At 54.6% G+C, this 26,960-nt stretch overlaps 2 protein-coding genes across 8 annotated transcripts in view; one reads left to right on the top strand and one right to left on the bottom strand.

Annotated features, from left to right (window-relative positions):
• XRRA1 (X-ray radiation resistance associated 1) overlaps positions 1–10,970 on the top strand; it is a 41,235-nt gene extending 30,265 nt beyond the window's left edge. For 4 of the 5 annotated variants that reach the window (XM_077341173.1, XM_077341177.1, XM_077341175.1 and 1 more), the window contains exon 18: positions 341–1,174. In XM_077341173.1, coding sequence (XP_077197288.1) covers positions 341–654 — 314 coding nt within the window. In that variant the 3' untranslated portion in view covers positions 655–1,174. Of the gene's footprint in view, positions 1–340; positions 1,175–10,774 lie in introns of those variants that run through there. The other variant, XM_077341176.1, reaches the window with a different exon arrangement.
• RNF169 (ring finger protein 169) lies at positions 2,950–26,406 on the bottom strand. Of its 3 annotated transcripts, XM_077341180.1 has the most exons (7): positions 26,197–26,406; positions 18,434–18,510; positions 14,974–15,117; positions 12,763–12,878; positions 9,547–9,643; positions 7,298–7,887; positions 2,950–7,223 (listed from the first exon to the last, which is right to left on the bottom strand). In XM_077341180.1, exons 1-7 carry the CDS (start codon positions 26,369–26,371, stop codon positions 6,785–6,787), a joined length of 1,638 nt encoding a protein of 545 aa, XP_077197295.1. In that variant the 5' UTR covers positions 26,372–26,406; the 3' UTR covers positions 2,950–6,784. The 3 variants fall into 3 exon arrangements, with proteins under 3 accessions (XP_077197295.1, XP_077197293.1, XP_077197294.1); XM_077341178.1 differs by having other exon boundaries at positions 2,950–7,887; XM_077341179.1 differs by having other exon boundaries at positions 2,950–7,887; positions 26,209–26,406.
• Between the last annotated feature and the right edge of the window lie 554 nt (positions 26,407–26,960).

The following is a 26,960-nucleotide window of genomic DNA, read 5'->3' as shown; positions in this document are numbered from 1 at the left end:
GGGTGGGCAAGTAGTTGAGTTCCCGCATTGTGCAAGGGGTTGGACTAGATGACCCCGGAGGTCCCTTCCAACTCTCGGATTCTATGGACATCAGAATCTTCAACGGTGGCTGAAGCCGTGTCAGCCATTTTGTGGCTGGCTCCGCCTCCTGCGGCAGCCATTTTACAAGTGTGCCCACCGGTCCTTTAGAATCCCAGAGGTGGCTGCAAGCTGAGAAAGGTGGAGGCCCCCAATCTCTGTGTTCTGCTTCCCTCATTCATAGACCACCGAGTCACAGAGTCGCGTTCACCCAGCCCTTCTCGTTCTCCACTTAGTGAACTGCCGGTTCTGTTCTTTGCAGTCTGCATCTTGCGGCAGAAGAAGTCCAACTGGCGGGAATACCGCGAGGCCTTAGCGCTGCTGAAGGACTTCCGGAAGAGGTATAAAGCGACCGTGGCCACAGCCAGGGAGGTCCGATCGGTCCACAGAAAGCAGAGCAGCAGAGAAAAACCGAAGGAGATCCAGATGTTGAGAAGCCTGACGGGGATGAAAGTGAGTGGGCCGTGCCTTAAAGTCCCTCGGGCTCCCTCCGACAAGGAGGACAAAGGGCTGGGGTCTCTCTTACGGGAGAACGCAGCCCCACTTCAGCTGGAGCCACGGCCTGTAGGAGACTAAGCCCTGTTCACTGTACACTGCCAAGCCGGATTGGGTGCGACCCTCGGCTTCCGAACCTTTCCGAAATCACTTAACTGTGTTTGGCTCTTGCAGGGATGCCCGGGGATGAGAGGAGGGTAGTTTAGTGGTTTGAAAGAGCAGCAAAAGCCGGCAGCACCCCTCAAAAAACCGCCCCAGAGTGGAATTTCCACCTGTCACGTCCCTCCGAGGCCAGGCAGTGACCCCCCCAGCGCAAAATAAACGGCTGTGCTAGGGACCAGGCGCTGGTAGCCTAAAGCGGGTCAGACCCAAAGGAACCCTTCCCTTCTTCTTGAGAAGATCCAACACGAAGGCACCACAGGAGGGGTCCTGAGCAGTTTGCCAGAAGTTCCCTTGAGTTGCTGCAAACCAGGAAAGCTCAAGCAAACTTCGACTTGGGGAACGATTTCGTATGTTGTATTTATATACGTATTTACTTTGCAGTTTCAGTGATAGAGTCCCCCTCGCATAAGGTAAAAGCAATTAAACATTTGGAGATTCTGGTGCAATTAGCATTTTGATTTATGTGGCTGTTTTTTTTTGGGGGGGGTTGCCTCTCCCCAATCTGCTTTCAGCCACAGCCCCCCCCCCATCCACCTGTTCCAGGGCTTTTGTGTTCTAGTGCTATGGGGGGGAAATCTCTGCCTGCTTTCATCACCCAAGGCGGCGTTTTATAACCCCCCCAGTCAGCTTCCATGCAAGGGACCTACAGTGCAATTCTCAGCATATGCATCTTTCTAAATCCACTTATTGCAGTAGATTCTGCTTGGGAAGGTAGGCCAATGCTCTTGTTTATCTAGCAAGACGCCAAGAGCTTTAGAAGGGAAGAAGAGCTGGTTTTCAGTTCCTCGTTTCTCACTACCCAAAGGAGTCTCAAAGTGGCTGGCATTCGCCTTCCCTTTCCTCTCCCCACAACAGACTCCCTGTGAGGGAGGTGGAGCCGAGAGAGCCCTGAGAGAACTGGGACTGGCCCTGGGTCACCCAGCTGGCTGCATGTGGAGGAGAAGTGGGGAATCAAACCTGGTTCTCCGGATAAAAGGCCGCCGCTCTTAATCACGACACCACGCTGGCCCATGAACTAGCATGGAGGAGGCAAGCAAAGGGGGGGGGCTCCCTGTGTACAAGAAGGCAACAGCTGGACAGCGCAAAGGAAATTCAGGCTGCAGCAAATCACCCGGCTTGCGAAGATCACGTTTCCAGAGGCTCCCCAGAACTGCCATTTGTAAGCGGCTGCCGGTCGTCTCAGTCGCCAATAGAGATGGAGCGGGTTGCCCCTTGGCACTCACCGCGGTTTCACTTGCATAGGTCCAATTTCCGGAGGCTCATCTGGCATTTTGTGGCATTCGATACATGGGAAGGCTGCCATTTTTGCCGACCTTGTTATTATTGGTTATAGCCCGAATTTCATTTCCATGGCACGTCTCTTGCCTTCTTGGGCACAGGGAACCCTTCCCTCCCCCTTTTTGGACTCCTGGGAAAGGCAGCCAGCCACAAAGAGGAGGGGAGAAAAGCCACCCTCTGACCCCTAGGCTCGCCCGCAGCCGGGCCGGTGGGCACCGGATGGCCTAGAAGCTTCCGGAAGCGGGTAACCGGTCGACAGGGGCAGGCAAGCTCAGGGGGGCCGAACTGCGGCTCTCTGGACGTCCATGGACTACAATTCCCATAAGCCCCTGCCAATGAGCCATGCTGGCAGAGGCTCATGCTAACTGTAGGCCATGGATGTCCGGAGAGCTGACGTTCAGCCACCGACTCAGGGAGATCCACGCACTCCAAAGCACCCCCACTGCCCCCTTCCCTAAATCCAGTCTCCAGCCCTCAGGTTAACCTCTGGAGTAAAGCCTTAGCAATACTGAATGGGCCCTGCCCTTGATCCTGTGGCATCTAAAGTCAGCCCCCCCCTCCCACCCCTAATCCTAGCCTAGTACTCTAGCCCCCACCATCATACTGGCTCTTCTTCCTCTGTCTGCTTTGCACTCTACCCCTTCCTTTAGTCCAGGGGTAGTCAACCTGTGGTCCTCCAGATGTCCATGGACTACAATTCCCATGAGCCCCTGCCAGCGTTTGCTGGCAGGGGCTCATGGGAATTGTAATCCATGGACATCTGGAGGACCACAGGTTGACTACCCCTGCTTTAGTCAGTAAAAGACTCCTGGCTCATCCTGGTGATGGGAGAGCTCACAATAATATGGCGTCTCTTCCCCTGGCCAAAAGGAGGGGGGGGGACCCACGTGAGGCCACCACGGCCTCCCCCTGACAAAAGACAGAGTCCTTTCGTGTTTCCCGATAAACATATTTTGTTTTTATAAAAATCTGACAAAGCCACAGTGATTCAGTTGCGATCTCCAAAATGACGCTTTGCCTCCCAGGACCGAGCAGAGGAGACACGTCAAAGCACGGATGACGCCAGGCACACGGGGGAGGGGACAACGCGGGACGGCGGCAGCGACCCCCATGGGGTCGCTTCCTGGACGCGGTCGGGGGCACACGCCAGAGGCCCCGGCCAGCGCAACCATGCAGGGCCCTTCGTCACAACCGGGGGGGGGGGTCGTTTGCATAGTGGGCAGCTAATTCTATACCTGTTTGCAGCGTGTGATTCTTAATAGCACGGGGGGGGGGGGGAGGAAGGGTCTCTGGTCCATCTCTTTGAAAGCGGGTGCTACCGTCCAGGAAGGGCAGGGGTGCAACAGCCATCCTCGTGCAGGTCACAGAGAGCGCGCTCCGAAACCGGGCTCAGGTGACGTCTTCCTGACAGGTAACGAGCCGAACGGCAGTGATCTGGACCGCCCCACTGGGGGGAAGTCCCACAAGCCACCGAGGCCGGTTTGCTGAAGCTCCAAAGGTCTCGGCGGCTGCTGAGAACAATACGGCCGAGAGCCCGTTCAGTCCCCGGGACCCAACCGAAAAGAGCGACCGAGAACGGGATGGGCTCCAGTCCTCTGGGTCTGCTCCTTTGGCCCTTCCCCTCCGTCTCTTTCCCGGCATCTGCAGCAACCCCACCCAGCAGCACGTCTTCTGTCGCTCCAAAAAATGGACCCCAGAGTGGATTTTCAGTCTTTGGCAGTTGGCGTCATTCAGTTCCCGTCAAATCCCCACCCTTGGCTGGCCTGAAAAGCAATACCGGATTCCAGCTCTGTTCTGCTGCTTCTGGCCCACATGGTGGCCCACCTAGCCCCCCCATCCCACACACACTGGCTGTGTTTCCCTCCTGCCAGGTCACGGGGAAGGGCTCTACGGCAGAGCAAGGCTCAAGGGGGTGGCTGGGGACAGTGGGTGAGCGAGAGGGTTGGGAGTGTCCTGCACAATGCAGGGGGTTGGACTAGATGACTCCGGAGGCCCCTTCCCACTCTGTTATTCTATGATTCACCCCTATGACTGGCCAGCCAGGTGGGATGCAGCTCCCTGTCTTAAATTTGAGACCCAGAACACTGCTTGAAGACGGCGGCAGAGAGCCAGAAAACCAGCCCCTGAGGCTACCGGGAGCAAGACGCTCCACCGCCGCTCTGGGTTCAGGCCCAGCAAGCAAAGATTAAGCAGGGCAGAGACCAAGACAGAGCTTATCGGGAAAAGCAAGAGAGAGAATTAAGTGCCGGACGCAGTTTTTAGGCTGTTAAATTAGCAGAGGCCCTTGTGACGTCACAGCCGGTCTTTCCCAGACCTGGGCGCCTATCGCTAGACATAAAAAACGGCACATGGTATTAAGGCCCTCGCTCTTTCTAGGAAGGCTACGGGGCCCTTGGATACATTCAGCAGCCTGGGCTTCCAGAGAGATTTGTAAGCAGGTCCATACACCCAGAGGGGTCTCCCTGTCCAGGCCCCTGGAAGCGCAAGTGAAGAAGCTTCCAGCTTTGAGCTGCCCCAACTGCCTGGAGGAGCCCAGCCACCTAAGAGGGCTACGATGTCACCGCTCCCCCACCCAAAGGCCACGGCACCTCTGCTGTGAAGCCTCCCAGACCCCAGTCAGCCACGCAAGGGGAATGGTCTTGCGCCACTGGGCGGCTGACGCATCACTGCACGGCTTGCACTGAGGTGCTGAAAGGTACACATGGAGAGGTGGCAGCTTCTGGCTGCTCTGGAATGCTCCCCCCCCCCCACAACATCCCTTCTTCTGGTACATTCACCCTTGCAGACCGCTCGCAAACACAGAATACTGCAGGTAGGGGCTCCAGCAGGCATCTCCGCCCACAGGCCAACAGTGCTGGTTAAAGAGACCCAACTGAACGAGGAGCAGGAGCCTTTGGAGGGGGAACCGGACCCTCCGGATCTCTTCCAGACACTGGTCTGGATCCGCAGAGGTGCCTGAGGACCTCAGGTCACTCCATGATTGCTCAGATGTTTCCCTCTTAAGAGCTGGCCTCACTTGCCCTGGGGGGATGGGAGGCTGGACTGGGGGGACCCTCCCTGGTGTGACCCAGCAGGGCCCTTCTGAGGTCCTTGAAACCTGAACCAAATGCTTCCAGGGGATGTCTTCGGGGCACCCACTGGGGAGTCATCCTCACAAATCAACGGGGTTTACTTCTAAGAAAAGTCGCAGACATGCTAGGCTATGAGGCCCTTCTGAGATACTCTGCAATACTGGCTGGGCAAGGCCTTGAGAAACCTGTCCACGGTTTTAACAACACCCCATGAAAGGGAGAAGAGCGCAGGGACTCCGACGGAAAAGGAAACGGACGGCCACCAGCAATCCCTGAAGTGCTTTTGGAGCCGGCCCAGTTCCCTCCCTGGGGGTTAAATGCTCTGGCATTGCAGCCATTGTGCACGGGTTAAGGGGCCTCTTGGCTCTTGCCTTAGTTTCTGCGCTGGTTAAAGGGGCGGCCAGCCAACAGCGCACAGGCCTTGCTTGGCACCTGGCATTCAAAGGAGGCATGACTAAAACTTGACTCCACGGCAGCTTGGCCTGGCTTGTCCCAGTGCCACAAAATCCCCCTGCTTCCCAGATCCTCAGGCACCACAAGGTTAGGCTTGTGCATTTCGGTGGCCATTCAAGCCCGAGGCGGCCAGCGCTGTGGTGTGAGGAGGAGGGGTGGCGCCGGCACGCTAGTTAGCGCATGTACGGAGGCACACAGCTCTGCACTTGCATGCACGCTGCCGTCCCTCCCCCCTCCGTGCCGCGGCAATAGCCACTTCAGCCTTGAATGGCCGCTGAAACGGTCAAGGCACACAAGCCTACACGAGATGCTTGCAGCGTGCATGCTTTCTACATGAGGACGCTTTCAAAGCGATGGTCCCTTTGTCAGATAGGGAATTCCAGTGCTGCTTAGATCTGAAAAGGGGAACTGTGAATCTTGAAGGCGAATGCCCCCAAAATCTTGTCAGTCTCTCAGCTAGCTGTAGGATGGGAAATTGCAACAGGTCAGAGTGTGGCGCATGAGACATAACCAGCATGCTTCGCCCCCACTGGGCCGCCATGCACATCTGCACGGCTGGCCCGGCACAGCCCCAGCTGCCCCCTACGTTCTTCCCCCAGTGGAAACGGCAGAAGAGGGGGGCACAGACCTACAAAACAAATCACAACTTGTTTGCGTTTGGGATCAGCCTCTGTCTACACGGCACATTCAGGTACGATACACTGTAGTTCAAAGCGCATGTTTGTACAGCCACAGTTCAACCGGCGGCTCGGCCGGCCTCCCCCCGGGAGCTGCGCCTGAGGCCGAGGAACGTCGCTCGTGGCCACGCGATTGTGGAAACGAGAATGGAAAATCCAAAGGGGCGGCAAGGCGTGCCTGCCAATCGACCAGGCCAGGCTGAGTGGAGGAAGCTTCTTTGCGCATCTGCGCGTGGCGCGGTCGACGCCGGTCTCGTGGGCCTTCCAAACGAGCACCGACCACAAGCGAGGGCGACCGCGAGGCTCAGAGGCAGCTTCGGGGAGCGGTCGGACTGGCGCAGGGAGCTAGGCTTCTGCCCGGCCCCTCTACCCATCCAAGAGAAAGGCGTCTTTTCGTGGCGGGAGAAGGCGACAGACCACGGCTCCGCTCCCCGTCAAAACCCTCCTGTGCGTGTGGAAAAGGCAGCATCGCGTTGGCCAGGGCCTCACTGGGCGCCCACGGTGCTCTTGGAGCGCAGGAAATACTGCTCCGCGGGACCTCTCCGCCGGGCCCCCCGCCGGTTCTCCCGGTCAAAGGCCCACTGGAGCTGCAGGGCCAACTGGCGGTCTTCGGCCTCCTGCCGCCTCTGCTCCGCCCGGCTTCTCCGGAAGGGCTCGGCCGCTCCCGGCCCCCCCTGCCTCAGTCTTTTGGCGGCGCGGCCCTGCTCCAAGTGCTTGGTCTTGCACTGCCTCTTGTGCCCCCGCCGCAGGGAGGGGGGCTCCTCGCTGCGGCAAGCCCCGTTGGGGAGGTTGCTCCTCTCGCACACGTTCAGGCACTTGAGCCGCCGCTGCTTCTTCGTTTTTCCTGCCGGCCGGCCGGGGGGGCCGAGGACGCCGTTCTCCAGACACGCCGCTCGAACTCGGCCCGCCTTCCGCGCTCCCGCTTTGTCGCTGGCGCCAACGTCGGAGCCGGCTAGGCGTGAGGCCGAGATGGGACCGGAGGCGTCGGGGGCTTTGCGATGGCAGAGAGGCTCGGCGGCTCTCCCCGTCGGGGGCGCAGGGGCAGCGTCTGGTGCCTCCGAGCCTCTCTTGCCGCGGCTGGAGCTTTCGAGTTTTGCTTGGCAGAGGGAAGGGAAGCCCTCTGACCTGGCGTGGGCGTGCACAGGGCTACCAGAGGCCAGGAAGTCCTTTGAGGCTTGCAGGGGTTCCTCGATGAGGACGTCGGGTATGTTTGTGGCGGCAACGGGACATTCCTCCCCCGGGTCTGGGGCCGTGGCCGTCAGGGTGGCTTTGGAGAGGGTCTTTTTGGCCTGTCGCTCCTGAAAGATCTGCTCCCACTTCCGCAGGATCCGGGGGCTTGCTTCGTAGGTGGTGGGCTTCTGCAGGCTCCTGGTGAGGTTCCTCGGTGTCGACTTGATGAGGCGCGGGCTCAGGACGCGGCCGTCGGGGAGGCGCTTGGGGGGCGTGCACGGCGAGCAGACGATGGGCTTGAAGTGATTCAGCTCTTCCGAGATGCTGTCGTTGCTCTCGGGGCTGACCGAGCGCTCCGGCTTGGGCGGGAGGGGCAGCGAGGCGGCGGCCGTGAGAGCCGCCCGCTTCTCTGCCGTCAGGTCTGGGGCCGAGAGGCAGCGGTTGTTCTGGGTGGATGAGAGGACGCCGGCCACGGGGGCGGACACGCTCAACAGGGGGTTGACCTGCAAGAGAAGAGGCCACACAGTGAGCAGAGCAGAGCTGAGGCTGGTTGTTACTTATCAGTCATCCGGCAGGTGCATCGTGGAGCCAGGAGATCCCAGAATTGTCTGGCAGTCAGGCAAGGGTTGTTCAGAAACAGTTTGCTATTACCTGCCTCCGTATCCCAACTCCTCGTGTTCCTTGCAGGAGCCCCAAATATTAACCAGGGGCAGCCCCGCTTAGCTTCCAGGATCGCAGGCAAAAGCAAACCACCTCTGATTGTCACTTGCCTTGAAAACGTTGCAGTAGGGCAGGGGTAGTCAAACTGCGGCCCTCCAGATGTCCATGGACTACAATTCCCAGGAGCCCCTGCCAGCGAACGCTGGCAGGGGCTCCTGGGAATTGTAGTCCATGGACATCTGGAGGGCCGCAGTTTGACTACCCCTGGTGTAGGGTTTCCCAAAGTGGGTGGTATGCCCCTACTCCCCCCCCCCAGGGGCAATGGAAAGATCCAGCAGGACAGTGAAGAATTCTGGGGCCATAGGGACGTAGTGAGGAACTTGGAGGCGGTAAGGGACCGCAGTCTGAATGTAGCAGGATGCTACACTCCACACCGGCTAGTCATGAGCCATCATTGAGGGTAGCCTGCTGGGTGATCTTGGGCTTGTCACAGCCCTGATAGTGCTGTTCTGACCAAGCAGTCTTGCCAGAAGCTCTCTCAGCCTCACCTGCCTCAAAGGGGCTCTGTTTGAGGGAGAGGAAAAGAAGGCGATTGTAAGCTGCTTTGAGACTTCTTTGCACGTGAAAAGTGGGGTTTAAACACCCACTCTTCTTCTTCTTCTACCGTGTGGATTGCTGTGGCCAGATCAGCCTCCTGCAGAACAGGAGCAGCTTCCTGGGGCGTATGGAGGCCGGAGTGCTTTTCACCACCACATTTGCTTGCTCCTCCAGCAAGAAGGCAGCCTCTAACAGCCTCCTTAAGCTCTTTGCTGTGCCCTTCTGAAATCGGCACTCCAAGTACCATGGGGAGTCGAATCCCAAGGAAACCTGGGCACTAATTCTTAGCTTTCCCACGGAGACTGGCTGGAAAGGCTGTTGCTGCCACAGCTGGCAACTCTGGGCAAGGTCAAGCGGCAGCTGATCCAAGACAGGGCTGCGGAAGGGACCCCGCGGCGTCTCCTCTCCCTCCGACACAGCCAGGTGCGAACGACTGGGGAGGGAGGGCGGTTGACGGCAAGGGGCCCAAAGCTTTCCTGAGAGCAGGTGCCAAATTTTCCCATTTGTTCATCTGCTGCGGGATTATTTGGGGGTCTGTGTCAGAGAGCACGGGGCTCCAGAAACCCGCCTGCCTTCCGCCCTCTGCTGGGAAGCCAGACGGCCGGGATGGAGCCCAGCCAAGTATGGTGGAGCCTGGCATCTCAACAGAGCAAAGGGAACCGGGCAAGGCAGAGCTCCCTCCTTCCGGGAGAGCAACAACCGTTGCTTCTGATTCCTGCCGCCTGCCTCTTTGTGGCCCTTTGCAGCAGCCAAGCCATCGGCCAAGACGCAAGGGCTTTCGGCCTAACAAGCCAACGTGCACAACACGTGGGCACAACGAGAGCGGAGACGCACTGGCAGGGCGTTCCCAGGCAACGGAGGCCCAGGATGGCTCCTGCAGCAGATTCAAAGATGTCGCCGGTTACCTTGGTTCTGACGGGGGCCGACCGCTGCCTGCTCTTTGACCTCTCCCGAAGGGTGTCGTTGCAACTCTGGCTTCGTTCCACTCTGGAGCCCAGGTTCCTGCCAATATTTTTTAAACAAGGTTATTTTTATCATATTAAGGCATTCACGAGTTCATTAAAGCCCCTCGGGGGACAATATTGGGGTTCCCGCCCACTTTCTAAAAACACTCAGTGGGCACCCAGTGCTAGGGGAACGTGGGTGGGGCCAGACAGAGCTTTTGCTCCTGATTGGCTGGCCCGCACGAGGATCTTCTCTGCATTGCTCTTTGTGTTCCTTTAAGAAGCCATCCCATTCAACAGAGCTTCTGCCTGGAATCATAGAATCATAGAGTTGGAAGGGGCCATACAGGCCATCTAGTCCAACCCCCCTCAGGATCGGCCCAAAGAATCCTAAAGCAATGCTGAACCATGATTAATTTATTTACCGTATTTGCAGGCGTATAAGACGACCCCCCAACATTTCCACTCATTACATACTATGGGCCACTGTGGGCAGCTATGTCTATCCCAACGGAAGTGCACCCGGCGTATAGGACGACCCCCCCCCTCTACTTGGAGGCATGTTTTTCAGGGGGAAAAAGTAGTCTCATACGCCTGCAAATACTGTATTAATTTCCCGCCACTCCTGAGACCGGCTCATGGCGGGTTACAGATGTCCAGTAACCCCCCCTGTAAAACCCCATTAAAACGGACAACAAAATCACAATAAAAACAGAGAAACGTGGCAGTAATACCTCCAAACGCCCCAATCCCTTCCTCCAGTGACACTAACAGCTGCCTGACACCGAGTGGGGTGGGGGCACTGGCCTTCCTTGCTACGCCGGCCGCAGCCACAGACCTGGCGGAAGAGCTCTGTTTTGCAAGCCCTGCGGAATGCCGAAAGCTCCCGGGTTGGATTCTGCACTCCTCCCCCACATGCAGCCAGCTGGGTGACCTTGGGCCTGTTTCCTCAGAGCTCTCACAGGGAGAGGAAGGGTAGGCAATTGTAAGTTGCTCTGAGAGGGGTCAGGAAGGAATCTTCCCCCAAGTCAGAATGGGCCAAGGACTCTGGAGGAATTTTGCTTTCCTCTGGGCATAGAGACAGGGTCTGTTGGGGAGACGCTGTGAATTTCCTGCACTGTGCAGGGGGCTAGACTAGATGACCCTGGGGCCTGGGGGGGATCTTCAAGCTCTATGTTTCTCCTTCCAGCATTATGTTCCTCCGCTGGCCCTGGCAGCTACCAAACACATCTGAAAAGAGCTGAACCACAGCCTTCTTGGAAACGACAAGGGCCTATCGGATGTTTCTTCCTGCAGCACCATCTCCATCCTGCCAGTCCACGAAAATCCTTTCCCCCAGCCTGTAGGTCGAACTTCACCCTCCAGACACGCAGATTTGCACCCAACCTTTGTATGTATTGATTTATTCATTCAGTTTATATACTGCCCCTCAATATGCTGTTGCAGGGCAGTATTCATGGAGCCGTAAGAACGAAAAAGTACATGGAAGGCATTTCGCAACAATAAGGAAGGAACATAACGGTCAGCAGCAAACATAAACCGGCACGTATGAAGCACCAGTGGCTTGCCTGGCAGAGAAGGGCACAGGTTAGGGAGGCCCTGTCAACAGCCAAAAGCAAAAGCCTGGCGGAAGAGCTCCGTTTTGCAGGCCCTACGGATTTATTTCCATCTATCTATCCATCTATCTCTTGATGGATGGCCGGCCAGATCTCCCCCCAGAAAAATTCGCCAGTTGTTTGGAAGCAGTGGCTGGATGGATCAGGAAGAGCCGCCTGAGACTCAACCCCTCCAAGACGGAGGTCCTTTGGCTAGGCCGAAGGGAGCAGGAACAGGAAGCGCGTCTTCCCTGCCTGGACGGGGTACAATTGTCATCTGTGCCCCAAGCCAGGAATTTGGGAGTGATTCTGGATGCCTCACTTTCCATGGAGGCCCAGGTCACTAAGGTAGCCCGGACGGCGTTTCTCCATCTACGCCAAGCTCGGCTACTAGCGCCCTACCTGCCCCCGGAACACCTGGCCACTGTGATCCATGCAACGGTTACTTCTAGATTAGACTTCTGTAACTCGCTCTACGCGGGCCTACCCTTGTCTCTAACCCGGAAGTTACAGCTGGTACAGAATGCAGCTGCACGGGTCCTCACTAAATCATCTTGGAGGTCCCATGTTCAGCCTCTGCTGAAGCAGCTGCACTGGTTGCCAGTTTGTTTCCGGATCAGGTTCAAGGTTTTGGTACTAACCTTTAAGACTATACGCGGCTTGGGTCCTGCATACTTGAGGGACCGCCTATCTCCTTATGCCCCCCGCAGGGCACTTCGCTCTGCGGGTAAGAATCTGCTGATGATCCCAGGACCCCGGGAGGCACGCCTGGCCTCGACAAGGGCCAGGGCCTTTTCGGTCCTGGCCCCTACCTGGTGGAATGAGCTCCCTGAAGAGCTGCGGGCCCTGTCAGAGCTCTCTGAGTTCCGCAGAGCCTGCAAAACGGAGCTCTTCCGCCAGGCGTTTGTCTAAGGCCGGGTGATGGCCCGGGGCTAAGATCGGACCCCTCTCCCCGGAGGGGGGAGGCCAGTACTAAACTGACCTGGTTCCCCAGAGTGTTCCATCCTATGCCCAATTATCCTCCGTTCCCTTTTGCTCATCCAGTGGGCCTGTACGGGAATAGTTTTAATCGCCATCATTGTGACTTAGTCATTGTTTTAATGGGGTTTTAATGGGGAATTTTAATGGTTAATATATTGTATTGTATTAAAATGTTGTGAACCGCCGCGAGCCGGTTTCCGAGAGCGGCGGTCATACAAATCAAATAAATAATAATAATAATAAATAATAATAATATTTCAGCTCTCATAGGACCTTGACTTCATCCGGGAGCTCGTTCCGCCAGGCTGGGGCCACAGCCGAGAAGACCCTGGCTCTGGTTGAGGCCAGGCAAGTGTCTTTGGGGCCAGGGATCAGCAGCCTGTTGGGATGAACGGAGCATGTTGCTCTCTGGGGGGGGGGGGGGGGCATAGCAAGCAACTGGTTCTTGAAGCATGCAGGACTGTGCATGGCCTTTCCAATGCACAAATCTGATTCCAATGACAGAACCTGGGTCTTTTTAGGGACACAGTTTGCTCACACTCCTAGCCCCCACCTCCTCCTCTACTTCCTCGTCACCTGCTGCGCCCGCCCCAGGACTCACCCTGCTAGCAGCGCCAGCGAGTAGGAGCTCCCCTTGGAGACGAAGGCTGACCGATGGTGGCCGGATTTCCCCTGGAACGGTTCCTCGTTCTCAGAATCGGAGAGCCGCTCAGGAAGCTGAAGAAGAAGCAGCAGCAGCAAACGTTTTGTGCAAGGTCTCACTCTGGCCTTTCCACGATGCTTTGAACCCACCCACCGAAGGCCAGAGCGGTCATGCCGGAAGCACCTTCAGAAAAGAGCGATGGATCTGCCAGCAGTAGCCAAGTTTAAACCCAGGTTGTTGCCGTCACACCTAGACCCTTGATGCCTCCAGGTGGGATCTGAGGGTGACGGGAACCTCAGTCTCCTCCTCCGTTCCCAAACCCTCCGCAGCAAGGGACTGGGGAGACATGTCTAAGCACACATAGCCAAATGAAACTGATGGGGCTTACTTCCAAGGAAATGCGCCTAGGACTTGGGGGTCCAGACTTAAGGTTGTTTCGTGGATTTTCCCCAGAAACAATCATGGTTCACATTCTTAGCCTGCCTGTCTTCAGTCGGTGCTGACAACGGTCTGGCTAGAACAACATTCCTCATCCTTAGGTAGAGCAGGACTGGGAGGAGGAATTCTGTTGCAATCCTTAAGCCTCCCCCCTCTGCTACTGAGCCACATCCCTTTCACAAACACACAGTGTTTTTAGGTGCAGCTGATGAACTGCACGTTTACACACAGGAAGCGGCCTTCGGGCTGAATCAGACCAACTGGTTCATTAAAGTCAGTACTGTCTGCTCAGGCAGGCACTGGCTCTCCAGAATCTCAGGCAGAAGTCTTTCCCCTCCCCTCCTGCCTGGTCCTTTTAACTGGAGATGCTGCTGGGGATTGAACCTGGGACCTCCTGCCTGCCAAGCAGAGGCTCTGCCACTGAGCCAGGGTCTCAGGCCAAGGTCTTTCCCATCCCCTCCTGCTTGGTCCTTTCAACTGGAGATGCTGCCAGGGATTGAACTGAGACCTCCTGCAGGCCAAGCAGAGGCTCTGCCGCTGAGCCAGGGTCTCAGGCCAAGGTCTTTCCCATCCCCTCCTGCTTGGTCCTTTCAACTGGAGATGCTGCCAGGGATTGAACTGAGACCTCCTGCAGGCCAAGCAGAGGCTCTGCCGCTGAGCCAGGGTCTCAGGTCAAGGTCTTTCCCATCCCCTCCTGCTTGGTCCTTTCAACTGGAGATGCTGCCAGAGATTGAACTGAGACCTCCTGCAGGCCAAGCAGAGGCTCTGCCCCTGAGCCAGGATCTCAGGTCAAGGTCTTTCCCCTCCCCTCTTGCCTGGTCCTTTTAACTGGAGATGCTGCTGCGGATTGAGCCTGGGACCTCCTGCATGCCAAGCAGAGGTTCTGACTCTGAGCCTGGCTCTCAGGTCAAGGTCTTTCCCCTCCCCTCTTGCCTGGTCCTTTCAACTGGAGATGCTGGGGATTGAACCTGGGACCTTCTGCACGCGAAGCAGAGGCTCTGCCACTGAGCCAGGGTCCCTCCACAACGAATGAAGCTGCTTTATATTGAAGGTGAGTATTGTCTGCTGAGACCTGCAGCAGTCTCAGGCTGAGTTCTTTCCCATCACCTTCTGCTTAGTCCTTTTTAATGTGAGATGGCTGGAACTGAACCTGGGGCCTTCTGCAGGCCAAGCAGAGACTCTGCCACAGAAGTCTTCACTTACTGCCTGGTCCTTTCAAATTGGCGATGCCGGGGACTGAACGTGGGAGGCTCCTGCAAGCCAAACAGAGGCTCTGCCCCTGAGCCACGGCCCTTCCCTTCATGTGTTCTGGGCTGAGCAATAAAATCCACTGAGCCCAGGAAGCTGGCTTCCTGACACAAGACCAGGCCTGCCCCAGTGGGGAGACAGTACTTGCCACCCCACAAGATCGGTGCTTGGACCACACAGCCTCACTCCGCATGCTCCCAGCACGACCGTTGCCTTCCCTTCAAAACAGCTCTTTCTCTACACCAGGGGTAGTCAAACTGCGGCCCTCCAGATGTCCATGGACTACAATTCCCAGGAGCCCCCTGCCAGCGAACGCTGGCAGGGGGCTCCTAGGAATTGTAGACCATGGACATCTGGAGGGCCGCAGTTTGACTACCCCTGCTCTACACCCATGTGAGCGGAGACAAAGATGCATTTTGGGGGGGGGGGGGAGGACACACACGCCTGCACTGTTACTTCCTCGCACGGCAATGAGTCACTCACATGCTCCTGGGTCATCTTGACTGCTGAAGGCTCCTCCTTCTTCTGATCTTCGGCTCTTCTCCTCCCAGCTTCGGCCTCCTCGAAAATCAGCTTGTGAATAAATTCCTCCGGAGGTCTCTCCTCCTGCCACTTTTCATCTCTCAGCTAGAATCAAGCAACAACGGTCTTGTGGATCATGTCGCTACGGGGCTCAACTCCTCAGCCTACTTTAAGGGGGCCGTAATGATTTTCAGAGGCATGGTTAAGAGCGGCAGCTTCTGATTTGGTGACCCGGGTCTGATTCCCTGCTCCTCCTCCACATGCAGCCAGCTGGGTGACCCTGGGCCAGTCCCAGTTCCTTCTTGAGCAGAGGGGTTCCAACTGTGGCTCTTCAGAGGTCCATGAACTACAATTACCATGACCCCCTGTTCTAGATCATTCGTAATGATTAAGCTCCCTTGGCTGGTCAGGGCGGATGATATGTAGGGCCCAGCAGGTGACTTCTGCGGGCACGGCATGGAGGTGTGACCAGCTGATATCATTTCTCGGAATCCTTGAAGCTTCAGAATTTATTTCAGGGGCTCCTCCATGGTCAAAAGGTTGGAAACGGTCGCTCTAACCACTACAGGGTCTTTCAATCTTCATTTTGAGATATGCTTAACTGTAATGTGGGGGGGGGGAGCATCAAACCATTCAGCATTACACTGAGGGATGTGGCACATCTCACTTCATCTCAGTTCAAACTCCAAACATATCCATTTTGTTTATTCATAACCCGCTTGCATCTTGAAAAGGGATGCAAGGTGGCTTACATCATTCTCCTCTCCTCTGTTTGATCCTCCCAAGGACCCTGTGAAAGAGGGAAAGCTGCACAACTGGCCCAGGATCATCCAGAAAGCTTCCAGGGCAGAGAGGGGATTCGAACCCAGCTCTCCCATCTCCTAATCCAATCCTCTAACCCAGGCTTTCTCAACGTTTTTTTCGTTAAGGAACCCCTGAAACATTCTTCAGGCTTCAAAAAACCCCAGAAGTGCTGTGATCGTGCTTGGGAAGCATAGCTGTGCACATCCCCACATGGGGCTCCTCCCCTTCCCACCCCTTCTAGGTCCGTCATTGGCCATGTGGAGGCGGAGGTGACATGATCGTATGCGGTTATATCTCTCACCTATTTGGGAAACGCTTCCAGGGCCGTCACGAAACCCCAGAGTTTCATGAAACCCTGCTCCAACCACTACACCCTACGGACTCTTTAAAGCAGGGGTAGTCAAACTGCGGCCCTCCAGATGTCCATGGACTTCAATTTCCAGGAGCCCCTGCCAGCGAATGGGAATTGTAGTCCATGGACATCTGGAGGGCCGCAGTTTGACTACCCCTGCTTTAAAGAGTATTAGCAGCAGAAGTCGATTAAACGTATCAAGTTATCTTATCCCAAGTAAGATGCTTAGGCAATTTAGCATGGTAACACCTATTCTGAAAGTCAGCTTCTTGAGTTTTTGGGTGGCATTTATTTAGGGGGGGGGGCTTCTGGAGTTCTGACAGATCTCCTAGCGGCACCTGAGAGCCAGTTTGGTGTAGTGGTTAGGAGTGCAGACTTCTAATCTGGCGAGCCGGGTTCGATTCTGCGCTCCCCCACATGCATCCAGCTGGGTGACCTTGGGCTCGCCACAGCACTGAGAAAGCTGTTCTGACCGAGCAGTGATATCAGGGCTCTCTCAGCCTCACCCACCCCACAGGGTGTCTGTTGTGGGGAGAGGAATGTGAAGGCGACTGTAAGCCGCTTTGAGCCTCCTTCGGGTAGGGAAAAGCGGCATATAAGAACCAACTCTTCTTCTTCTTCTTCATCTTTGGCCAGTGTGTGACAAGAGTGTTGGACTGGCCTGGCCATTGGGCTGATCCAACATGGCTTATTTTGTTTTTATTTCTGGGGCAGTGATGCTCTGTCTTCCTGGTGCTGGGGATGGGGGGGATGGGAGGGCTTCTGAAGTTCTAATGGACCCCCGGATGATCCCTAGGTTTTGGCCAACGTGTGACACAGAGCACTGGAGGGGACTGGCCATTGGCACGATACAACTTGACTTATGTTCTTATGCCTGTCTCCTTGGTGCTTGGGGGGCAACAGTAAAAGTGCCGGGAGTTCTGACCCTACTGGTGGACCTCTTGATGGACCCTGGGCTTTGGCCCCTGTGTGTCAAAGAGCGTTGGACCGGTTGGGTCACTGGCCTGATCCAACATGGTTTCTCTAATGTTCTTATCCCTACTGCTAGTTAGTGAACCTGCATGCCATACTGCTAAGCTACAGACCCTCTGCTGTTATTAGAAGCGAAGGAGCCATACAATTTATCTGCCGTTTCTGGAAGCTTTACATGAGTCAGCTGTAAGCAATTAGTTCAGCTGCAATTTTTTTTTTTAACACTTAACCACAACACTTGGCAGTGACCGAAAGAGGAATTTAGGGAGTGAAATTTAGGAGTTTGCCCGAGCTCGGTTCCCCCGCTCCGCCAGAAGTAGTTCAGAAAGGGTGTGCACACATTGGAAAGGAGGGAATGCATAGCTTGGATCTGCCAGTAAGTTTAAAGAGGAAGAGAGAGGGGGCCAGCAGGCCAAACAGGAAAAGGACCAAAGGAAAAAAAAAACCCTCTCCAAACCGTACACGTGGCACAGTCAGAGCTCCAGGAACCTTCAGCACTCCCCCTCAGATCTGATGCAGTGAAAATAATCAAAAAGTCATATTGGGAAACGACAGCATCACTAACATCTTACTGCCGTTTAAAGAGGGAAAACATGCAGGGATTCATTTCTAAATCCTCTTTCCTAGAGGTTTCATTATATTACACATGAACGCTACCCTACACTGATTCAGACCACCGGCCCCCCAAAAGTTTTCATTTCTGTAACATTTTAGAGGTTCAATCCCAGCTTCCCTAGAGCTCCGGCCGATAATCCCTTCCAGTAAGTTCGGAAAATGCCACACGGGACCTCACGTAACCTCTCTGCTTTCTCTTACCAGTTCAGACCAAGTTCACAGAAAAAGGGAATGTGGCTACCGCCTGCTTTTCAGCGCAAAGAAAGGGCTCCTTTCTACGGGGAGTGCTCCCTTCGTCCTAATTAGCCTCCTTGAGACAAGGGAGGGAAAGACACTCTTCAGTCCCCTCTACGCAGGAGCCGCCTGGCCATTTAAACCAGGCCAGGGAAATGGTGAGTTCTACAATACCTCCCCCATCCCGTTAGTAAAGGCCTAGGAGTTGGAACTTGTAAACAGAATGAAAACAGGGTTCAGAGCCAGCCCGGTTACCGGAAGCGGCAGGATGCACCCTGCTGGCTCTCCCCGTTGTTACTCGGTGCTGTGAGGCAGAGAACCCAGGCTGCATGCTGTCTTCGGCGTAGAACCAAACACTTGTGGGCTCACGCATGCTAGTTGCTACTAGCAACGGCCTGAAACATTAAATGCGCAGTCCATTTCACACCGTCGGCATCGGCATACCTTCCGCAGTTGGCTTCTGTATTCCTCGTGGAGCTCCCCGGCCTTGCTTAACGTGATGGGCGCTCTGAAGATGAAATCTGCAGAGAAAAAGAGCGTGGCAGAAAAGAGGTAAAGCACAAAACACAGTGCGGAAGAGCGCCCGCTTAAGGGATCAGCTGTCCTGTGCCCAGATTCCAGTGCCTTCGCATCTGTGCAAAACATGAGAGGTAGCAGAACATCTACCCAAACACTTTAAAGCAGGGGTAGTCAAACTGCGGCCCTCCAGATGTCCATGGACTACAATTCCCAGGAGCCCCTGCCAGCGTTCGCTGGCAGGGGCTCCTGGGAATTGTAGTCCATGGACATCTGGAGGGCCGCAGTTTGACTACCCCTGTTTTAAAGCCTGTGGGACTAGGATTCACTCTGAATGCTCAGAGGTGTGTCAACGCATGCTACAATTCTCTGCCCCAAAAGGAAAGCACCCAGTAGCCAGTTGCAGGGGGGGGGGGGAGAAGTTACCCACAAGCAACCCTTAGTCTCAGGAAAACACAGATGTCCGAAAGACAAGAACTGTAGCCTCCGGCTGCACGCCCAACTTCATGCTTTCCACAGCAGACCAACGGTGCGCACTCGGCCTATGAGATAAATGCTCTCACAGGTTTCGTTACCTCCCCATGCATCTCTAATAACAGTTCCTAAGAGCAGCTTAAAAAGTCACACCCACTTCTGCCAGACACATGCCTTGGCATGTTGCTCTGCTGAATCAAAGAAGCCTTTCAGAGGAATTCACGGCAAAGCTGTCCGGAGAAACGCCGGATTTTAATCCCTGACACGGGGGAAAGAATCTAAACATGTACGACTCACTGGCTGAAGACCACCAAGATTCTTGGGTTTGCTACCGCGGCTTTTTCAATCTCTCTAAAGGACTTTAAAGACACTTCCCGTCCACCCTACCGTTTGTTGTTCTTTTTAACGGTAAGGGAGGCTGGACGATGCGTGGGCGCGTTTACGCTTAAACGCAGGATGCACGTGGATATGCTACGCTGGGCAAGGCGTGCTGGCTCTAAATCTGGAACGAACCCTCCTCGAATGACAGCCATTTTCCAGCATCACCCCGGGGAACGCCCTTGAGCGACTCACTTGCTCCTTCAGGGCAGAACGACTCACCCAAGTTCAACAAGATGCAGGTGTGAGGGACAGGTCAGGGCCCATCAAAGCCTCAGCTTTCCTGCGCCGAGAATGGCGGGGCCTCGGAAGAGAAGCCAAAGACTCACAAAGGAATCTTTTAAAGAAAACAGTCATGAGTCATGCCGTGCGCATCATGTCCTGCCAATGAGAGAGCACGAGGGAAGGCACTGCTGTGACCTTTAGACACGTAAGATGGGACCCTGCTGGGAAGGACAATTCAGGCTTATTTCATTTGGAGCTCAAGAGGGGCAGCTGGGTGAGTTGGTAGCGGCACAAAAGAGACAAGAGACCAGGAGCACCATCAAGACTAGCAACATTGGTGGCAGGGGAGGTGCTTTGGGGGGGGGGGTCACTGCTCACTTAGGGACAGCTAGAGAGCCAGTTCGGTGTAGTGGTTAGGAGTGCGGACTTCTAATCTGGCATGCTGGGTTCGATTCTGCACTCCCCCACATGCAGCCAGCTGGGTGACCTTGGGCTCGCCACAGCACTGATAAAGCTGTTCTGATTGAGCAGGAATCTCAGGGCTCTCTCAGCCTCACCCACCTAACAGGGTGTCTGTTGTGGGGAGAGGAATGGGAAGGCGACTGTAAGTCGCTTTGAGCCTAGGGAAAAGCAGCATATAAAAACTCTTCTCCTTCTTCTCCCTCTTCTTCCTCTTCCTACTTCCTCCTCCTCCTCCTCCTTCTTCTTCTAGTTCCAGAATCTGAGTCCATCTGCCCCTATATAGCAAGGCGATAAGGATTCTCATTCAGCGTGGCTAAACTTGGTCCCTCCCGTGGAGACAGGTCAAGATGGGCAGCCGTGTGAGTCTGTCTGGAGCATCAGAAAAGAGCCAGAGTCCAGGAACACCTTTGAGATTAAATTGATGGCAGGGGAGGAGCATTAATGAGTCCCTGCTCACTTCCTCAGCTACAGCAAGAATGAGAGTCCATCGGTCCTTCTAGCACAAGGCAGATGGATTCCCCTTCTGTGTGGCTAAACAGGGAGTCCAGGAGCACCTTAGAGATTAACCAAATTGATGGCAGGGGAGGAACTATCCATCTGCCCTTATGTTATTATTATTTGATTATTTGTAAATTGTCCTTCTGTCAAGCCGGCTCAGGGCAGCGATAAGTGTACATCGGTTCTTAACCACCCGAAGGAGTCTCAAAGTGGCTTCCAATCGCCAACCCTTCCTCTCCCCACAACAGTCACCCTGGGAGGCAGGTGGGGCTGAGAGAGCTCAGAGAGCCATAACTGGCTTGATATCACCCAGCAGGGCTTCCCGGGTGACAACGGGGAATCGAACCTGAGTCTCCAGATTCGAGGCCGCCACTCCTCACCGCTACGCCGAGCTGGCTCTCGCAAGGTGCCGCCCATGGAGACAGCTCAAGATGGGTAGCTTGGTTAGTCTATCTGTCGCAGGAGAAAAGAGCCAGAGTCCAGGAGCACCTTCAGGACTAACAAGATTTGTGGCAGGGGGAGGAGTCTACGTGAGTCCCTGCTCACTTCCTCAGATACAGCGAGAGTGAGAGTCCAACTATCCTTATATCACAAGGTTGAATGTATTTCATAGAATCTTAGAATCATAGAGTTGGAAGGGGCCATCCAGGCCATCTAGTCCAGCCCCCTGCTCTACGCAGGATCAGCCCAGAGCATCCTAAAGCATCCAAGAAAAGTGTGTATCCAACCTTTGCTTGAAGACTGCCAGTGAGGGGGAGCTCACCACCTCCTTAGGCAGCCTATTCCACTGCTGAACTACTGAACTACTAAGGCAATCATGTCACACTCACTGCAGATGATGGGATGAGTGTCCTGGAGGTCCATTGTAATGTCTAGGCAGTGCAAGTACTAGGGAAATATAATCTACTGATTCTAATTGCTCCGCCAAGAGCCCTTTGTGGGCTCAGGCCTCTGGTGAGGAGCAGCTCTTTTTAATCCCCCCAACAATGACCCAGCAATCACCTCACCCAATCAGCACAATAGCCTCACCTGGTCAGCAGCAACTCTCCCCAGTAGCTCTCTCCACGTGCTCTCAGTTGTCTGAGCTAAATGTATGGCTAAATTGTATGGCTAAATGTAGAGACTTCCAAAGACCGGCAAGACGGGCAGCTGTGTTTGTCTGTAGTCGTAGAAAAGAGCACGAGTCCAGAAGCACGAAACCCTGAGAAAGCCTGCTGCAGGCCTACAACTGGTATGCTGCAGAAGAGGAAGTAAGATAGCTTCCCTGGGTGGCCCCACACAAAGGAGGCGGTAGTCTCCCTCCACTGAATCTGCCTTTGTGGCAAGGCAAGGCGTTCATGCACAAGCTAATCATTTTCTCTAGAGAAGTAGTAGCAATAGAAGCTTCCACTGGCTTGACTGGAGCTACTTTCAATGACTGCATCGCAAGACAAGTATGTAAGAGTCCACGCACCTGGACACTCATAGGAAAGTCCGAATGAATCACCTGCAGGGCCAGGAGAGGAAAGCCTTTCAAAACTTGATTCTTTTACTTCACAGATGGACGACAGATTGCGCAAGGGGAGACAAGCTAGGTTAGTGTAGTCTAATGTAGTTTAGTGCAATGGTTAGGAGCGGCGGCTTCTAATCTAGCGAGCTGGGTTTGATTCCCCAATCCTCCTCCACATGCAGCCAGCTGGGGGACCTTAGGCTTCCCACAGCACTGAGAAAGCTGTTCAGACCAAGCAATAATATCAGGGCTCTCTCAGCCTCACCCACCTACTTCGAGTAGAGAAAAGCAGCATCTAAGAACCTTCTTCTTCAGTAATTTCAAGGATCTTTCAGCCTCAGCTGCCTTGTGGGGAGACGAAAGGGAAGGTGACTGTAAGCCGCTTTGAGCCTCCTTCGGGTAGAGAAAAGCGGCATCTAAGAACCAACTCTTCTTCAGTAATCTCAGGGCTCTCTCAGTTTCCCCTCCCTTACAGGGTGTCCTGTTGTGGGAAGAGGAAGGGAAGGCAATTGGAAGCCACTTTGAGACTCCTTCGGGTACAGAAAACTGGCATCTAAGAACCTACTCTTCTTGTTGTTCCAGTAGACAACCAACTTGCGCGAGGTTTCTTGAAGGTCACCATCAGGCTCAGTGGTTCATCCCCATGACAAGCCCCACAATGGGACACGGAATTGACGTGCCACAACTATTGCTGAACAAAAGTCATAGAATCACAGATTTGGAAGGGGCCATACAGGCCATCTAGTCCAACCCCCTGCTCAACGCAGGATCAGCCCTAAGCATCCTAAAGCATCCAAGAAAAGTGTGTATCCAACCTTTGCTTGAAGACTGCCAGTGAGGGGGCCTGTTCCTCTTCCTCAAGATTTACTCTCCCAGCTTCCTCCCCAGAGCTTTTTCCAAAATGTCACTGTGCTGAAGTGACCTAAATTTATGTTTTCATGTTAGGCTATATTTGTGAGGCAGGCAAGATGGCTCCACGGTTTCCAACAAACAGTAATCTACAACTGACGGCAAGCTGAAATTCAAGTTGCCTTCTCAGACCCCAGAATCAAACGGAGAGTACAGCTCTAGGGCTTATCTTGTTTCTTTCTAACCGCGGTCTTTTCCTTCCGAGCTACTCACCGTTACCTAATCTCACATCTCAGAATCAGCCATGATTTCTGCCCGGAGGGTAACCTAACACACAATGGAGGCAAATTTCCTCGAGCCCAGACTGGCCAAGGATTCTGGGGTGTTTTTTTAGGGGGGGCATCACCTGGGCATGGAACTTGGGTCACTGTGGGTGTGCAGGTAGTTGTGAATTTCCTGCATTCTGCTGGGGGCTGGACTAGATGACCCTGAAGGTCCCTTCCAACTAGAAATGAGCACTTTGGCAAGGTTTAGCCACCTCGGCGATCACTGAAACCGGAGGCCAAGGTCACCCAGCCGGCTGCATGTGGGGGAGTGCAGAATCGAACCCAGCTTGCCAGATTAGAAATCCGCACCAAACTGGTTCTCACAGGCTGGGGCACCCACCTCTTCTAATCCCTACCCTTCCTCAGAAATTTTCCATACAACCACAGCAAGTGTGTATCTCAGACATGCCCAGTTTGAGAAAAACACCTGCATGGGATTGGGGGGGGGGATTTAGCACTCCTTCCCTGTCCGTCTTTCTCCCCTCCAAATTACATTTCTGCACATGCGCTTCAAGGAGTCCAGAGGGCTCCAGAACGTTTCTACAGAGGCTACACTCCCCCACTAAGCCCCAGGTATGAACTATTCAGAGGGCGCATCTCTCATCACACAACACACATTTGTGCAGTTACCTGCTTTTTGTGCACAGCAGTGCTGTGTTTGGGAGAAAAGGGGCCTAAAAATACCTGAATTACCAACCACGCACCCGGTTTCATACCGAGAGTCACACACGTAATCCGTTTTTAATGATTCAGAGCACAGAATCCCACGGCAGTAGTGACTTCTTAAGAAAGAACGAGCCAGCAGTTAAGTCAAGTTAGGAAAACGTGCTTTCAAATGCACAACACTACACACCTCTTCCCCTCAGCATACCAGTGAGGATTAGGCTCCCCAACACCCACTGCATGACTAATGCTGCACATGAACGTAGCACGTTTATTTATTTACATTGCTTCATCTGCCCCTCTTTTAAAGGGATTCAAGGCAGATCACACAGGCTCAATCGACACCATCAAACAACTTGGACAACCGATAAAACTGGGGTGCCCGACGATGCACCCACCAAGTGTGATTAGAAACTGGTTAGAGATCACGTGAGCCGCATGGGAAGGCAGTTGTGGCTAAGGGGGGTAAGAGAATAAGAAAGTACAGGACCGTATTCAAATCCTGTGGCGCAACAGCTGCACAGTTTCGTAGTCAGGGTCAGGTGACAGCAGACAGGACTCGGGTTCAAATTCTTCTGTTGGCATAATGCACAGGGCAAACAGGAAGGACTAACACAGCATTGTGGCAAGTTTTGTATTTAACACACTTTTCTCTGTTCTTCCAAGAAGGGGTACAAAGAGGTAAAGGTATCCCCTGTGCAAGCCCTGAGTCATGTCTGACCCTTGGGGTGACGCTCTCTAGTGTTTTCATGACAGACTCAATACGGAGTGGTTTGCCAGTGCCTTCCCCTGTCATTACCATTTACCCCCCAGCGAGCTGGGTCCTCATTTTACCGACCTCCCAAGGATGGAAGGCAGAGTTAAAGAGGAGTACGTTGCTATTTTATCCATCCAGTCAACCAAGGTGAACGCACATGACTGGGCCAAGGTTCCCAGCAAGCATTCAGGGATTCAAGCCCAGCTCTCCCAGAACCACCGGCTCCAAGGAGATGAGAAAGGTCTGTAGGAGACCCAGTGTGGTGCAATGGTTAAAACTTCAGACTAAGATCTGGGAAACCCAGGTTCAAATCCCCACTCCGCCATGGAAGCTTGCTGGGTGATCTTGGGCTAGTCACACAAACATAGCCGACCTTCACCTACCTCACAGGGTTGCTGTAAGGATAAAATGAAGAAGAGAATGATGCAGGCTGCTTTGTGTGGTGGTTCAGAGCGGTGGCTCGAATTCGGAGACCGCGGTTTGATTCCCTGCACCTCTGCATACAGCCAGCTGGGTGACCTTGGACCAGTCAGAGTCCCATTAGAGCAGATCTCTCAGAGCTCTCTCAGCCCCACCTACCTCACAGGGCGTCCGTTGTGGGGAGACGAAGGTGAATGTAAGCTGTTTTGCGACTCCTTCTGGCAGTGAAAAGCAGGGCCTATACACCCATTCTTCTTTGGCTTTATAGGCCCCCATTGGGAGCAAGATCAGACATCATCAACAAAGAAATAAGCATGAAAATGCTGCAGTATGTGCAAACTTTCGCATACACATTAGCACAGCACACCATTTGAGTCCAGTGGCACCTTGAAGACCCACCATGATTTATCCAAGGTGTGAGCTTTTGTGTGCAGGCACACTTCTTCAGATGACAGAACAGCAACCAGAAGAGTACAGAACATAAGGAGAGTAAATTAGCAGATCCAAGTGGGGTCGCCAAATTGGTCTGAAGGAGCACCACAAAAATAGGGTCCAATCCCACCTTTAAGACCAACAACGATTTATTCAAGGCGTGAGCTTTCGAGTGCATGCATTTGGGGAAGAGAGCCTGCACTCGAAAGCTCACACCTTTAATAAATATTTTTTTTGGTCTTAAAAGGTGCCAGCGGACTCTATTTTTCTTGAGCAAATTACTATTTAATTAGCAAGCAGCACCATGGGGTCGCCCAATCACAGAATAATAGACTGGGGAGGGGCCACCTGGGTCAATATACAGTCTTAGAGAGGGTGAGACCCCTTGGCACGATCTGCACCCAGGACAACCCCCCCCAAAAAAAGCACCCCATCTCTCATCCTCCACTCATACATCCCAATAAGCCAGGGGTAGCCAAACTGATGGCTTGTCCAGAGGTCCGTGGACTACAATTCCCATGAGCCCCCTGCGAGGGCTCATGGGAATTGTAGTCCACGGACCTCCGGACAGCCACAGTTTGGCCCCCCCACCCCCGTAGCAAGACTTCAGCCGCGCGCCTAAGCCCGTGACGCGCGCAGCCGAGGCACCAAAGCGCAGACACGCGTCGACGGGGCTCCCGCGCACGCATTCCCACGTTACGCGCGTGTCCGCACTCACGCAGCGCAGCACCTCGGTCGGCGGGCTCCTCTCCCGAGGCGGGCTGTTGGCGGGGAGGCCCCGCGCCGGCCTCCGTCTCCTCGCGGGCGCGTCGCCGCCGCCCTCGGCCTCGTCGCAGCAGCGGAGACACGGCGGCCCGGACGCCCAACGCCCCGGCCGTGGCTGCCGCCGCCATCTTCTCGGCCGCCCTGGCGGCCCCGCCCCCGCCACGCCCACCCGCGCCATAGGCCGGCGCCGCCACGCCCCCGACGGGCCGTTGGCACCCGGCCGCGCCCCCTCATTAATATTAATCAGGGTCCAAGCAGCTCGCCAGCCGCAGCCGCTGTACTTAATATTAATGAGGACCCGAGCGCCTCGCAAGCCGCGTCGCCCGTATTTGATATTAATGAGGCCCGTTCCCGCGCGCGGTGTTTACGTTCCCTTCACGTGCTGCCCCCACAACCGAAATCCTGTCAGGGTGGCCGTTTGAAATTTTAAATTCGGGTGTGAGGAGAAATCCACCTCAGGGTGGCCAGATGGCCTCTTTTTAGAGGAGATGGGCGCTCTTCTTTTTTTGGGGGGGGGGGGGCAGTTGACTTTTAGTCGGTTTTTTTTTTGGGGGGGGGAGAACTGACTAAATGGCCTCTTTTGGGGGTTGGAAGTGAGGAATATACCTTATTAGCAAGTCATAATAACCACAAGAGGAGCAAGAATGACACAAAAATGGAGTCCAGCAGCCCCTTTAAGACCAACAAAGATTTATTCAAAGCTTTCCCTCTTCCTCA

The sequence above is a fragment of the Paroedura picta genome, chromosome 6 (assembly GCF_049243985.1).
Source record: "Paroedura picta isolate Pp20150507F chromosome 6, Ppicta_v3.0, whole genome shotgun sequence".
Classification (NCBI taxonomy): Eukaryota; Metazoa; Chordata; class Lepidosauria; order Squamata; family Gekkonidae; genus Paroedura; species Paroedura picta.
The sequence above is the reverse complement of the archived record's forward strand: the minus strand, read 5'-3'. Positions and strand labels throughout refer to the sequence as shown.

Excerpts from the sequence above, each read along its gene's own strand:
- RNF169 (XM_077341178.1), bottom strand. The coding sequence starts at position 26,371 with ATGGCGGCGGCAGCCACGGCCGGGGCGTTGGGCGTCCGGGCCGCCGTG. Across the intron at positions 15,118-18,433 it reads ACAGAAGCCAACTGCGGAAG|CTGAGAGATGAAAAGTGGCA; the intron begins GTATGCCGATGC and ends GCTTGATTCTAG. Across the intron at positions 12,879-14,973 it reads TCAAGATGACCCAGGAGCAT|CTTCCTGAGCGGCTCTCCGA; the intron begins GTGAGTGACTCA and ends CTTCTTCTTCAG.